At 34.8% G+C, this 15,090-nt stretch overlaps 1 protein-coding gene across 2 annotated transcripts; it reads right to left on the reverse strand.

Moving 5' to 3' along the window:
• Positions 1-10,576: 10,576 nt before the first annotated feature.
• On the reverse strand, positions 10,577-14,036 carry LOC117910614 (disease resistance protein SUMM2-like). Of its 2 annotated transcripts, none has more exons than XM_034824710.1 (3): positions 11,237-14,036; positions 10,971-11,022; positions 10,577-10,876 (listed from the first exon to the last, which is right to left on the reverse strand). In XM_034824710.1, exon 1 carries the CDS (start codon positions 13,955-13,957, stop codon positions 11,282-11,284), a length of 2,676 nt encoding a protein of 891 aa, XP_034680601.1. In that variant the 5' UTR covers positions 13,958-14,036; the 3' UTR covers positions 10,577-10,876; positions 10,971-11,022; positions 11,237-11,281. The 2 variants fall into 2 exon arrangements, with proteins under 2 accessions (XP_034680601.1, XP_034680602.1); XM_034824711.1 differs by having other exon boundaries at positions 10,971-11,047.
• Between the last annotated feature and the right edge of the window lie 1,054 nt (positions 14,037-15,090).

The following is a 15,090-nucleotide window of genomic DNA, read 5'->3' on the forward strand; positions in this document are numbered from 1 at the left end:
ATTAAATTAAAGGCATGATGAAGTGAAAAAAGGAACATTCCAATGAATGAAATAGAGAGTAGAGTTCTTGTCTTGATTTCCAGTTGATGTTTTTTCTCTGTTTTAGCTCCTTAAACTCTTTTCCTTTCAACTCCACAAAAAAATCCTTTGAATTTTCACCTTATCTTCTCAAATGCTCCCTTGAATTTATGAAAATACTCTCATTAGTTTCTTAAGAGTCAAGCCTTTTCACCATTTTTTTTTCTCCCATGGATTTTAATAATTTTCCAACCTATACTTTTAGGCAAATAATAAAGAGAAAAAATAAATCTTGAATTTAAAATAATGAAAAGGCTCTAACTTCATTAAATGTATTTTTAAAATATTTTTAATTTAAATTTAATTACTTTTTACCTTCAAAGTTTTAATGAGAAAGTGTTTTTAAGCTATCCCATTGCTTTCTTACTCTATCTTTCTTTATTTTCATCTGTCAACCTTGGAAAAAGACCTAATTTTGGATATCGTTTTTGCTTCCTTATCTCTCAATCGAAGTACCCATGAGAGCACCTTTTTTTTTTCTTAATGTTAGGACCAAACACAAGTTCAAATCTTCTTGTACAGAGGTTAGAAATCTTGCCAAGAAGCCTACAATTTTGAAGGTTAGGCTTAAGATTTTGGATTGAAACTTTCATTTATCTTCAATGGTATCATTGAGTATGGTGCTTAAGCCAAAGTCATTTCTAGATCAACTTCTACTTTTTACAATCATATGACATTAGAGGGAGAATAGTATTGTGCACTAGAGCAACTTATACACATGGCCCCATTCACTCAATTTCATAATTCTAAGATTTAAAATTTCAATTTATTTTCTTTTCTTACATTAATTTATTCAACAAATAAGAAGTTCTAATTTTATAAGATCAACCAAAATCTCAAACAGAGCACCTTAAGAACCACAAAAAAAAAAAGGAAAAAAGTGAAAAATTGCTCATTCAAGCTTCCTTTCAATACTAAAAAGTTGAATCCATATTTATCCTAATCTTTAAGTTTTATGGCATAGGCTAACAAGATACTAATGAAAGTAAAATAGAAGCAACCAACTCTTAACTACAATTGATTAAATTTCTTGCTTTACCTCCAAGAACTGAGTCTCAATGGGTAGTCTGCATCTAAGCTTGTGATGCCTTGTACAAGTCAAAGCTGATTTATGCCATAAATTAGAGCAGATTTGTGGTGGGAATCAGAGCTTGGAGCTCAAGTTTGTAGACATGGAAGCACATGTGCAGTGGAAAAGATGAAAATACTTGGTGAAGATCCAACAATGGTTTGAATGGTGAATGATGAGGATGATGTGCACTATTTGAGGCTTGTGGGGATTGGAGAAGATTGTTGTGTCTTCCTTTGAGCTTCTGCATTTTGGTTTTTGAATATCGTGGAGATTAAGGGATTGTTTCCTGGAGAAGGAGGTGGGAGAAAAATAATTGATGATGTTGCCAAACAATCTTTACCAATAACATCTATGTTAAAAAAACTAGAAAGAAAATGATGCTTCTCAAGGAACAAGCAATCAATGATCTAATGAGAAAGAAAAGCCAATGACAAAGAGAGTAACAGAGGATTTACGTGGTTCAGCTTTCTCAAGCCTACATCCACGAGAGCAATCGAAGAACCAATCCACTAGAGAGAAAAAATGGAAAGAAATTTGTTGGAATTTTTATGTGTGGACTTACATAATCAATATGATAATGTCATAAATCAATGTTAATTTATTTTTTGCATTGTGGTTCATAATGGGGCTGGACACATTGTTGCTTGATTTTTATGGGCTCGCCCTAATTCACTTGATTGGCCCATTAAGTTAAGTGGTCCAAATTGTGTGTGTGTAATATGTGATATATATATGAATTATTTATATATATATATAAGGGAAAAATGTAGGTTTTGTTGTTCTGTTTTCTCTTGGGGCTGAGAAGAGCATGTACTGCACGAACTCTTCAAAGCGCACACACAGACTGTTTTAGGTGTAGGAAAGGGAAAAACCAATTGAACCCGGGGTTTCACTCCACCACGAACTGAGCGTATCCTTGAACACCAGAAGAGCATATGAATGGCTTTCCATGGGATTAATCAAGGTAAGCATATCATAATTCCCAATTTTTACTACATGCTTTAATGTCTATATGAGATCCTATGTGGTTTAATTTTTCAACAATTGGTATCAGAGCCACCATGGATGACATTTAATTGCAATTTTTGGATTATTTAGGGTTTCCGTTTTTTTATTTGGAAGCCATTTTGGGGCTTTTTTCGTTTGGTGTTAATTCTCCGTTTTGAAACCCAATTGATGTTGGAGACTTGTAGATAACATTGTTTGGAGCAAAACCCATCATTTTTTTTTTTGGTTTTTGGAGCTCATTTGATGGGATTTTGAAATTTAGGGTTTGTTATGGTTCTTCATTCTATGCATTTTTGTGCATTTTTTTGGGCTTCGATTGAAGGATTAATGTTTGAAGATGGAAACTTGATTGTCTTTCGTCGGAAATACATTTTTTTTTTTGGCAGAATTTTTTTTTTCTTCTCCAAGAAAAACTAGGTCTATTCAGCTCGAACCAAGTTTGTTCATCCCGTGGAGAAGATGATGACTTCATCATGACGTCATTAGTTTTTTTTTTTTTTTAATTGTTTTGGTATTCTTGGAATGATGATGCATATGTTGGAATTATTATGCATTTGTTAAGTTTGGCTTTATTGTGACAATTATTATTATTATTATTGTTCTTTTGGGTATAATTTTAGTTTTTATACCAATAATGTTGTCCTAGGCTATTTTGTTAAATATTTCAATTTATTATGACATTAAAGAACACTTGTGTGATTGCCTATCGCAATTCTAAGAGTGTCAAGTTGTGTAAATTGAGATATTTTGATTTTATCATGACAATAGTGAACATGTATGTGGTTGCCTATCGTGATCCTATATATGTCAAATTATCTTTGTTGAGATATTTTATCTCCCACTTTTGGTTGTTTTATTATTGTGATTACTAAGGTCCATACGGGTATTGTAATTGTCCTATCAATAATTATAATACTTGGTAGGATGCTTAGATTGGTGAAGAAAATTAATTATATATTATGAACCATACTAATTTCTTTGCCCTTTCGGTAATAAAATTAGTGCATCTTGGTTGTGATATTTAATTAGTTGTCCTTACCGCTGTGGAATTTTCACAATTCCAAGACATTGTAAATTGAGTAATTTTGGAAACTAGCAAATAGCATGATTTTGTAATAACATGCATATTATTTAATTTTGCTATTTTCCAACTACTAGCAATCCTAGAATTACTTTGCAATTGTCTGCCATCAAGCCTCTTATTGGAAATAATTTTGAGGAATGGTTTGAGTCTTTCAACATGCATATGACTCTGCACAATTTGGACTTGGCTTTGAGAGTTAATGAGCCAAGTAAGCCCACTGATATGAGCATTGCAGATGAAAGATCCTTTTATGAGAAATGAGAGCACTCCAATAGGAGTTGTTTGATGGTGATGAAATACACAATGGATAAATCTATCAAAGAATGTGTGCCAAAGACTGAAAGGGCCAAAGACTTTTTGGAATATGTAAAGGCCAATTATACCAAGATTGATAAGACAGAAATGACAACTTACTTGAAGCTTCTCACAACCACTATGTATGATGGAGTAGGTGGGGTTAAAGATCACATCATCAAGCTAAAGCACTACTTCAACAAGGCAAATGAGACAAAAGTGGAGTTAAGTGAGAAATTCCTGAAATGGTTGATACTTGAGTCTCTTCCTACTTCCTTTGATGTGGTGAAGTTGACTTATAATGCCTTGAAGGAAGAATAGACTTTGGAGGAGTTGATGTCCATTGTGGTGCAACATGAAGTCTCACTAAAGAAAAATGAGACTCACTCCCTTGCTTTTGTTACTGACCAAGTGAGCAATATGAAGAAAAAACCTCCACACAAGAATTTTGGAGGCTCTAAGCAGTTCAAGAGGAAAGAGAATTCAAGTCAAGGAGCCTCTAATGCATCTACTTCTTCTAATGCTACAAAGAATGAGAAATTCAAGGGGAAGTGCAACTTTCGCCACAAGATTGGGCATAAGCAGGCTGATTGCTTCAAGTTTAAAAATTGGCTAGAGAAGAAGAGAAAGGTAAAATTGTGGTTATGGTTGATTTGAATGCAAACATGATTGAGACTAATATTGTTGATGTTCATGCCAATTCTTGGTGGTTAGATATTGGTGCCGCTATTCATGTTATTAATTCTTTGCAGGAGATGACAAATAAAAGGAAGTCGTCAAAGCATGAAGAATTTGTGTATATGGGCAATGGAAGTAAAGTGAAAGTAGAATTTTTTGGCATGATAAAGATAAGATTGGCCACTGAAAGTTTTTTATTGTTACACGATGTTGCTTACTTACCCTCACTTAGAAGGAATTTGATTTCTGTATCTGTTTTGGATAGACAAGGTTACTCTTTCCACTTTGGTGGAGGAAAAGTGGATATTTTTAGCAACTCAGTTCTAATTAGCAATGGTGTTTTGTTTGGCAATCTTTATAGTCTCAGTTTGCATCATGGTCCTTTATGTGATTCATCTTCTGTTAATTCTGTTGTTGGTTGTAAGCGTGCTAGAATGAATTTGAGTTCTTCCATGTTGTGGCACAAACGCCTAGGTCATATTTCTAGGCAAAGATTAGAGAGATTGGTTAGAGATGGTATGCTTTCTAATATTGATTTCTCAGATTTCGAGACTTGTGTTGTTTGCTTAAAGGGGAAGTTGACAACTAAGACCAGAAAGGAGAAGATTGATAGGTGTAGAAGTACTTTAAACTTGATCCACACAGATATATGTGGTCTTTTGACATCAACTGCTTTAGGGGCTTATAAATATTTCATCACTTTTATTGATGATTTCTCTAGATATGGTTATGTTGAACTAATCCATGAGAAATCTTAATCCCTAAATGTGTTTAAGGCCTTTAAGGCTAAGGTGGAGTTGCAGTTGGGAAAACCCATTAAAGCTGTGAAGTCTAATAGAGGTAGTGAGTATTATGGGAGATATGATGAGACTGGACAGAATCCTGGACCATTCGCTAAGTTTCTGTTGGAATGCGGCATTTATGCTAGACATACAATGCCAGGCACTCCTCAATAAAATGGGGTTGCAAAAAAGAGGAATTGCATATTGTTGGATATGGTGAGGTGCATATTGTCTAATTCCTCCTTACCAGAATTTCAGTGGGGTGAAGCCTTAAGGACTGTGGTATATATTTTGAATCAAGTGCCCAATAAGTCTGTACCTAAGACACCTTATGAGCTATGGTCAGGGAAGAAACCGAGCCTTCATCATTTCCATGTTTGGGGATGTAAGGCTGATGTTAGGCCATATAACCCACAGTCAAAGAAACTTGATCCTAAAACCATTAGTGGTTTCTTTGTTGGTTATTGCATTGGATTAAGGGGTTCCAAATTTCATTGTCCATCTCATACCACCAGGATCATTGAGTCAGACAGGGCTGTATACTTTGAAGATGAAGTTAATGTTGATCCCAATTTTGTACCTCATGAGATACCTTTTGGAGAAGAGCATGTTGTAATTATTTTTCCTACATCTCATGTTCCAAATGTGGATGTTCCTATTGTCCAACAGCCAGCCACTAATCAAAAAGAGCATGATGATCAAGTGGAACCTGACATTCCTGTTGATGATACTGTTGTTGATGGGATTCCTTTGAGAAGATCATAGAGGGTTCGTAGGCCGGCTATTTCAGATGACTACATGATTTATTTGCAAGAGCATGAGTATGATGGTTATGATGCTTCTGATCCAGTCACTTATCAAGAAGCAATTCATTGTCCTTAATTCACTTCTTGGAAAGAAGCCATGGATGATGAAATGAATTCTATGTATATGAATGGTGTTTGGGATTTGGTCGAATTGCCACATGGTTGTAAACTAGTTGGGTGCAAGTGGGTCTTTAAGACCAAACGTGATTCTAACGGTGAATAGAGAGATATAAAACTAGACTTGTGGTTAAAGGTTATAGTCAAAGAGAAGGAATTGATTTTAAAGAAACCTTCTCACCTGTGTCGACCAAAGACACTTTTAGAGTGATTATGGCCATAGTAGCTCATTTTGATTTGGAGCTACATTAGATGGATGTCAAGACAACTTTCTTGAATGGTGATCTGGATGAGGACGTGTATATGGAGCAGCCTACTGGTTTTTCAGAAGTTGGAAATGAAGACTTAGTTTGCAAGCTTAATAAGTCAATTTATGGTCTTAAACAGGCTTCGAGGCAATGGTATCTAAAGTTTGATAGGATTATCACCCAAAATGGTTTTAAAGAGAATACAGGTGATAGATGCATATATTTGAGGGTCAGTGGGAGTAAATACATATTTCTTGTTTTATATGTTGATGATATACTACTCGCATCAAATGATTCCGACTTGTTGATTAAGACAAAGCACATGTTGTCAACCCATTTTGACATGAAGGATCTTGGTGAGGCTTCTTATGTTTTGGGCATAAAGACTCTTCGTGATAGGGCTAATGGGGTGCTTAAATTGTCTCAAAGAACCTATATTGAGAAGATATTGAAGAGGTTCAATATGCACAACTATAGTTCTATTAAAGCGCCAATTGTGAAGGGTGATAAGTTTTCAAAGGCTCGGTGTCCTCAAAATGATGATGAGAGAGAGGAAATGAGAATCATTTCTTATTTATCTTTGGTTGATAGCCTTATGTATGCTCAAGTATATACACGCCTTGATATTGCTTTTTTTGTGGGCATATTGGGAAGGTACTTGAGCAATCCTGGGAATCAACATTGGAAAACTGCTAAGAAGGTCCTTAAGTATTTTTAAGGAACTAAAGACTTAATGTTGACATATCGGCGCACCAACATACTTGATGTAGTTGGGTTTTGTGATGCTGATTTTGTTGGCTGCATAGATGATAAGAAATCCACTACGGGCTATATTTTTGTGATGGCAGGAGGAGCTGTATCTTGGAAAAGTGTCAAGCAGACACTTACAACATCCTCAACTATGGAGGCAGAGTATGTGGCATGTCATGAGGCTTGTTGTCATGCTATATGGATGTAGAATTTTATTTCAGCTTTGGGAGTTGTTGACTCCATTTCTAGACCACTGAAATTATTTTGTGATAATTCCGCAGCTGTTGGTTTCTCTAAGAACACTAGGAGTATTTCTCGCTCCAAACATATTGATGTAAAGTTCTATTTTGTTAAGGAGAAAGTGGCAGAGTCTCTTATTGATATTGAACACATGTCCACAAAAGGTATGTTAGCTGATCCACTAACAAAAGGCTTACCCATAGTTGTGTTTCAGGAACATGTATCTCAAATGGGATTGTTGGAAGCCTAGGTTGCATTAAGTTAGTGGGAGCCATTTTTAGTATTGTAATATTATGCTATTGTTGGAAGGATTGTTATTATTGTATATTTCCCTGTGAATCAAGCAATGAAGCATGTATGATTGCTTTTGATTATTTGTTTTGATGAGATTCTATGAGACATTGATTTATGATTATGTATATGTTGTGATGTTTGATTATGTAGTCCAAGTGGGAGAATTGTTGGAATTTTTATGTGTGGACTTACATAATCAATGTGATAATGCCATGAATCAATGTTAATTTATTTTTTGCATTGTGGTCTATAATGGGGTTGGACACATTGTTGTTTGATTTTTATGGGCTCACCTTAATTCACTTGACTGACCCATTAAGTCAAGTGGTCCAAATTGTGTGTGTGTAATATGTGATATATATATATATGAATTATATATATATATATATATATATATATATAAGGGAAAAATTTAGGTTTTGTTGTTATGTTTTCTCTTGGGGCTGAGAAGAGCACGTACTGCACGAACTCTTCAAAGCATACACACAGACTGTTTTGGGTGTAGGAAAGGGAAGAGCCAATTGAACCCGGGGTTTCACTCCACCACGAATTGAGCGTATCCTTGAACACTAAAAGAGCATAGGAATGGCTTTCCATGGGATTAATCAAGGTAAGCATTTCATAATTCCCAATTTTTATTGCATGCTTTAATGTCTACATGAGATCCTATGTGGTTTAATTTTTCAACAAAATTGTCACAACACAACCCACACTCAACCCTCTTTTACAACCCTCTGTTTTTGGCGTAAAATAGAGCACTAAAAAACCTAGTTGTGAAGTAGTGTTTTTCTTACACTTGCATCACACTAAATAATAGCTTGTTATAACAACCTTCTAGCTAGAAATAGAATAAAGAATATTATTCAGAGAGGGCACACACACAACAAAGCTATCTCATGTGCTAGGCATGTGTATTTTATTTTTGTGCCACATCACAACAATCTATTTTTGCATTTTTCTACAAGAATTTTACTTGGCGGTTGTGCATAATCTAGTGGCTCCACGACTGACTCCAAGTGCCAAACAATCTAACGAAGTATGTAGAGTGAGAAACTAGAGAGAAATTAAATATAATTAAAATACATAAAAAGTTAACATAATATTTCAAATAGAAAATAAAATAATATCTTGAGGGGTAGACTCAAACAATCACAATGCACATTTGGACTTGGCCATGTTTATAATATGAAAATTTTAAATACAATTATATATAATAAAAAAAAGGAAGAAAAAAGGAATTACGTGTAATGAGACGAATGCCATGGGTGCTCAAATCTTTTTTAGAATTCGTGTGGGTTGAAAATATGGAGTGAGGTTGTGCATAATGATTTGATCCTCCCACTCCAAACCATCCCACCATTCTTTTTCTCCACAGATTTTCTCTAATTTCTTGCTTATTCTAGTGTTGGAATCAAATGGTAACTTCCTCAAACTTGGACAATCAAACAGAGTGATGTAAAGATGGAAAAGGTAGGGCACATCCATGCATACTTCTTAGCTTTGGTAGACAAATTAAAGTGAGAGATATGAGTCTCGAGAATACACCCAAATGATCTACTTCAATTTCTAAAACTTCACTGCTTTCATCATCTATCACTTTTTCCATTGACTTACAAAATTGAACCCATAGAAATTGAAGGCTTGGAGCATAAATATGAATTCATTTTCAATTTTTGGGTAGTGCAATTTCGATATGAAGTTTCTGGTATATATATGTTTGGGCAAATAATGTCAATTGTGGAATCCATTTGAAACTTATGTTCCAAACAAATCCCTATTTGTTCAGGTGGATGCTATGTGGACTTTATCTTTTTTTAATTTATTTTTAAATTTTCAAGTGAAACCATATTTTTAATTGGCGTTCTATTTTAAAATTACAACCGTATTTTTAAAATAAAGCTTCAGTGTAAATTTTAAAAATATATATCCAGTTCAAAAATGAGATCGTGTATTGAATATGTGACTTTAACGTAAAATCTTACTTTTAAAGTAGGATTTCAACCAATGCTTTGAATTTTCACCTTCACTCCCCCAATGCTCTCTTGGACTTATGAAAATACTCCCATTAGTTTTCTAAGAGTCAAGCCTTTTCACCATTTTTTTTTCTCCCGTGGATTTTAATAATTTTCCAACCTATGCTTTTAGTCAAATAATAAAGAGAAAAAATAAATCTTGAATTTAAAATAATAAAAAGGCTCTAAATTCATGAAATATATTTTAAAAATATTTTTAATTTAAATTTAACTACTTTTTACCTTCAAAATTTTAATGAGAAAGTGTTTTTAAGCTATCTCATTGCTTTCTTACTCTTTCTCCATTTTCATCTTTCAACCTTGGAAAAGTCTTGATCTTGGATATCGTCTTTGCTTCCTTATCTCTCATTCTTTGTTAATCACGTAATTGTGTAAATAGTTAATTTAAGAAGAAAGTTTTTTTCATTACTCATGACATGAAATGATAAAAATAAAAATAAAAAATAAAAAAGTAAAAAAGTTACGAAGTAATTATATGAATAGCATATGAAAGGTTAATCTCTTCTTATGAAGGTATATGATCATAGTAATGGAATGTGAAATCCATTCCATCTTCAACCTGCATGAGATTGTATCTTATTACATGCCAAAATCTATTTACAGCCAAAGAGAAAAACAGTCTAAGCTACTTCTGGGGACGTACCCATGGGAGCACTTTTTTTTTTTGTTTCTTTATGTTAGGACCAAACACGGGTTCAAATCTTCCTATACAGAGATTGGAAATCTTGCCAAGAATCCTACAATTTTGAAGGTTGGGCTTTGGATTTTGGATCGAAACTTTCATATATCTTCAATGGTATCACTGGGTATGGTGCATTTCTGGATCAACTTCTGCTTTTTGACAATCCTTTCAAATTAGAGAGAGAATTGTCTTGTGCACTAGAGCAACTCATACACATGGCCCCATTCAATCAATTTCATAGTTCTAAGATTTAAAATTTTCAATTTTTTTTTCTTTTTCTTTACATTAATTTTCTCAACAAATAAGCAGTTTATCATCTTCTACTTTTATGAAATCAACCAAAATCTCAAACAGAGCACCTACAAAACCACAAAAAAGGAAAGGGATCGAAAAAGTGAAAAACTGCCAACTCGAACTTCCTTTCAATAGAAAAGGATTTGAATCCATATTTATCATCATCTTCAAGTTTTATGGCACAGGCTGACAATAGACTAATGAAAGTAAAACAAAAGCTTTCACAAGATAATCAGAGCCTGTAGTGCAAGTTTGCATACATGGAAGCTCATGTGCAGTGGAAAAGATGAAAATGGTTGGTGAAGATCCAGCAATGCACTAATCGAGGCTTGTGGGGATTGGAGAAGATTGTTGTGTCTTCCTTTGAGCTTCTGCATTTTGGTTTTTGAATTTCGTGGAGATGAAGGGATAGTTTCCTGGAAAAGGAGGTTGGAGAAAAATAATTGATGATGTTGCCAAGCAATCTTTACAAATAACATCTATTTTTGCATTTTTCTACAAGAATTTTACCTGGCGGTTGTGCATTATCTCATGGCTTCACGACTCCCAAGTGCCAAACAATCTAACAAAGTGTGTAGAGTGAGAAACTAGAGAGAAATTAAAAAAAATACATGAAAAGTTAACATAATATTTCAAATAGAAAATTAAATAATATCTTGAGAAGCCACCTCAAACAATCACAATACACATTTGGACTTGGCCATGTTTATAATATGAAAATTTTTAAATACAATTATATATAAATAAATAAATAAAGGAAGAAAAAAGGATTTTACCTGTAATAAGACAAATGCCATGGGTGCTCAAATCTCGTCTTGAATTTATGTGGGTTGAAAATATGGAGTGAGGTTGTGCATAATGGTTTGGTCTTCCCAATCCAAATCATCCCACCATTCTTTTTGTCCATGGATTTGCCCTAATTTCTTGCTTATTCCAGTGTTGGAATCGAATGGCAGCTTCTTCAAACTTGAACATTGAAGCACACGGATGTAATTTAAAGATGGAAAAGGTAGGGTACGTCCATATATACTTCTTAGCCTTGGTAGCGATCTTAAAGTGAGAGATGTGAGTCTCCAGAATACACTCAAATGATCTGCTTCAATTTCTAAAACTTCACTCCTTTCATCATCTATAACTTTTTCCATTGACTCACAGGATTCAACCCATAGAAATTGAAGGCTTGGAGCACAAATAAGCCATGTCAAATTCAACAATTTATGACATCGAAATATTTTGACATCACAAAGGTTGTTCAAGCATTGGTGCCTTGGGAATTTTGAGTAGACCACCACTTCCTTTTGAAAACTGATTTTCACATCTTGCAATTCAAAACAATTTGCAATATGGAGCATCTCTATATAAAGGGGCAGTTGGACCAAGTTCATACACTCGCAAACTAATTGTAGCCATCTTGTGGATCTTTGCAACCTTTGGGAGTTAAATAATGTTTGGATGGATGACACACTTGTAAGGTGGATGGATATATCATCAATGTGTTCCAATTGCTCTAACTCTTCTAATAACCTTCTTTCATCATCTCCCCTAAAGACTGACCCTTCCGTGCTATACATACTGAACAATTGCAAAGAGGAAAGACTCGATACCATTTGAGATGGAAGTGACTCAAGAAAATACATGTAATTCAATATCAAGCACCTTAATTTTTTCAAATTCTTGAGCTCCACAGGTAAGTGTTTTATAACTAGACCTGACAAATCAAGATATTGCAAGGTAACTAAGTCTCCAATCTCCACAGGTAACTCCATAAGTTCAAAATTGTTTGACAAGTCCAAAACTCTTATAATAGGCATGTATGTAAAGAATCTATTTGGAAATGACTTAATAAGCACACTTGATGCCAAAAAGGTCTCCATATTAGGGAAATATGGTGGTTCCCTAAGTTCTTCAATGTCGGTATCCCACAATGATATCCTCTGTGTCTCTTTCCATTTTTCAACTTCCTGAGCTCTAATCGATTCAACTCTATCTTTTACCACAAATTTGTTCTTCTTCCCCCCGTTTTCGCGAGCCAACCACAAAGCCATATCACGAATAACATCATGCATCTTCAAATATTTGTCTTTTTCATCTAATGGAGATCTGCCATTCTCCAATAGACATGCAAGCTGTAAACTTTTAATAACTTCTTCTCCTTGATTTCTTGCTTTTTGTATGTTGTCATATTCATCCAGAAAACCCTCCCCGATCCAAAGTTGTATAAGATTTCGATGAGAGATTTCATAATCCTCCGGAAATAAAGAGCAATATAGGAAACATGATTTGATGGCTTCATCGGGTAGGCTATCATAACTGAATGCCAAGCGTGAAAACAGACAATTCTCCATACCTGGAAACTTTGCCGGATAATTCCTCAACATTTGTATTTGTTCCTTCCATTCTGTGTAGTTTTTTTTTCCCGCCATTGCTCGCCCTATGGTGATGAGGGAAAGTGGTAAGCCGCCACACTGTTCGGCAACCATCTGCGCCAGGTCTCGTATGCCTGGATGAGAATTTATGGTGTCTGCTCCCACCTTGGTCTGAAACAGAGCAAAGGCATCCTCCCATGGGAGACAATTCACTTCAATGCTCTCTGTAACTTCCATATCTTGGCACACATCTCTAGATCGCGTTGTAAGTACCATCTTCAACTTATCTTGATGATTCAGAGGAGGAATACCAACTTTAGATAGATCCAGCCGCTCCCATATGTCATCTAACAAGAGCACAAATTTCTTTGTCTTCAGGATATTGAATATTTCTTCTGCCCTTTCATCCTCACTCCTACTTTCCCATTTATCTCTGGGAATCTCCAATTTATTGAAAAGAACTCGCTGAACGTTTTCCACAGTGGCTGGTCTGGACACAGTCACCCAAATCACTGCATCAAATTCAAGCCTGGTTTTGAGGAGCTCATTGTTGATCCTGGTCAAGAGGGTGGTTTTGCCCACACCCCCCATTCCATATAATCCGATACTGCTTACCTGCTCTCCACCATCTTGGAGCCATTTCCAGACCTTCCCAAACAACAAATCTTGGCCCACAGTCTTGTCCAGCTGCCTCTCGATCACTGGAGGACTAGGCAAAGGTTCAGCAACTACACTGAAATTTGAGCCCTCCCTCTTCTTTACCGTCACAGCATCCATCTTTTCAAGTACCATCTTGCCAAGCTTGTAGCTAGCGCCACAGTTTTTAGGACAACAGGTTCCGAGACATTTCTTCTGGATTTCTTCATCACCTTTCGCCAATATTTCCTGCACTTCTTTTTCCATGGCTTCTACTCCGCGGAGCCAGCCATCAACTACACGAAGACGCTTCTTCTGACGATTCTCTTCACATTCCACCCTTTCCTTCACATCTTCGTACAGGTTCTTGAGTTCCTCCATTTCAGTTCTCAAAGAGTTGAGATTTTGTGGGAGATGACGGATGTAAACAGCACGCTTAGCAGTGCAATCCCACAAGCGAGTGGCGACATCCAGGATGGGGCTCACACAATCCATGGAGAAAACAGGCGATGGATTGGAGTTGGAGAGGTGGAGAGAAGATGAGCAAGGAGAAAAGTAATAGTGGAGTATCACCTCTCTTTTTCCCAGTAAAAGACTGAGAAATCAGTACCGGCCGGAGATTGTGGTTGGAGCCTACGTTGAATGCTATAAAAAATTCATAATCTGTACACAATACCAATAAATAATGTCATTGTCTTCTATGTACAGACTGTGTAAAGATTAATAAAAGACTCACCACTTGTGATACATAGACTCGTATAAAAAATTAATAAACTGAATCCATAATGCCAATAAATTAATAATTTCATCGTCTTCTATGTACAGGCTGTCAAGTACTATCAAGATTAATAAAAGACTCCACCATTTGTGATACATAGAGAATGGTATAAAAAATTAATAAACTGAATACATAATGTCATTGTCTTCCATGTACAGATTGTCAAGCCTCTAACAATTAATATAAGACAATATGCATATTAGAGTACTTATTTATTTAGATGTTTTATTTAGTTACTATTTTTCTAGAGTATGGGTAAGGTTGTATTTTTTTCCTTTCATTATATTTATTTAAATTTTAATGGTATTGTATTTTTTTAAAAAAAAAATTGTTCATAATAGGAAACCCCAAATTTTCTTTTTTCTCTTTAAATCTTTTGGATTTCACATAGTATCATAGCAAAATTGATTTTTTAATAAGACTTTTGATTTATAATTTCATAGAAAATAGTTTAATCTCATACACTGCAAATAAAGTTTATTCATATCCATTTGATCGGGAAATTCTCTTTTATTGTATTTAATCATGGGATATGATAATGGATGATCGCATCATTTTTTTTCTTATTTGATCCGTAATTGAAATAGCTTTTCTAGTTATATTTTCTACTACTCCGCCCATTTCAGAAAGTATTCTTCCTACTTTAATTACAACTATCCAATATTCAGGAGATCCTTTCCCCAAACCCATACATCTTTCTCTAAGTTGGATGGTGATTGTTGGTTGATATATTATGACATCATGTTGTATATAAAATTCATTCATTCATTTACTTTTAATTTTTACTAGGGCATAAAATACATTTAAACTCAAACTTATGTTTCATATATTATGCTTAATTTTTTTTTTC

This window comes from Vitis riparia, unplaced genomic scaffold (genome assembly GCF_004353265.1).
Source record: "Vitis riparia cultivar Riparia Gloire de Montpellier isolate 1030 unplaced genomic scaffold, EGFV_Vit.rip_1.0 scaffold788_pilon_pilon, whole genome shotgun sequence".
Classification (NCBI taxonomy): Eukaryota; Viridiplantae; Streptophyta; class Magnoliopsida; order Vitales; family Vitaceae; genus Vitis; species Vitis riparia.

Bases quoted from the DNA above. Each gene is read 5' to 3' on its own strand.
- LOC117910614 (XM_034824710.1), bottom strand. From the start codon at position 13,957: ATGGATTGTGTGAGCCCCATCCTGGATGTCGCCACTCGCTTGTGGGAT.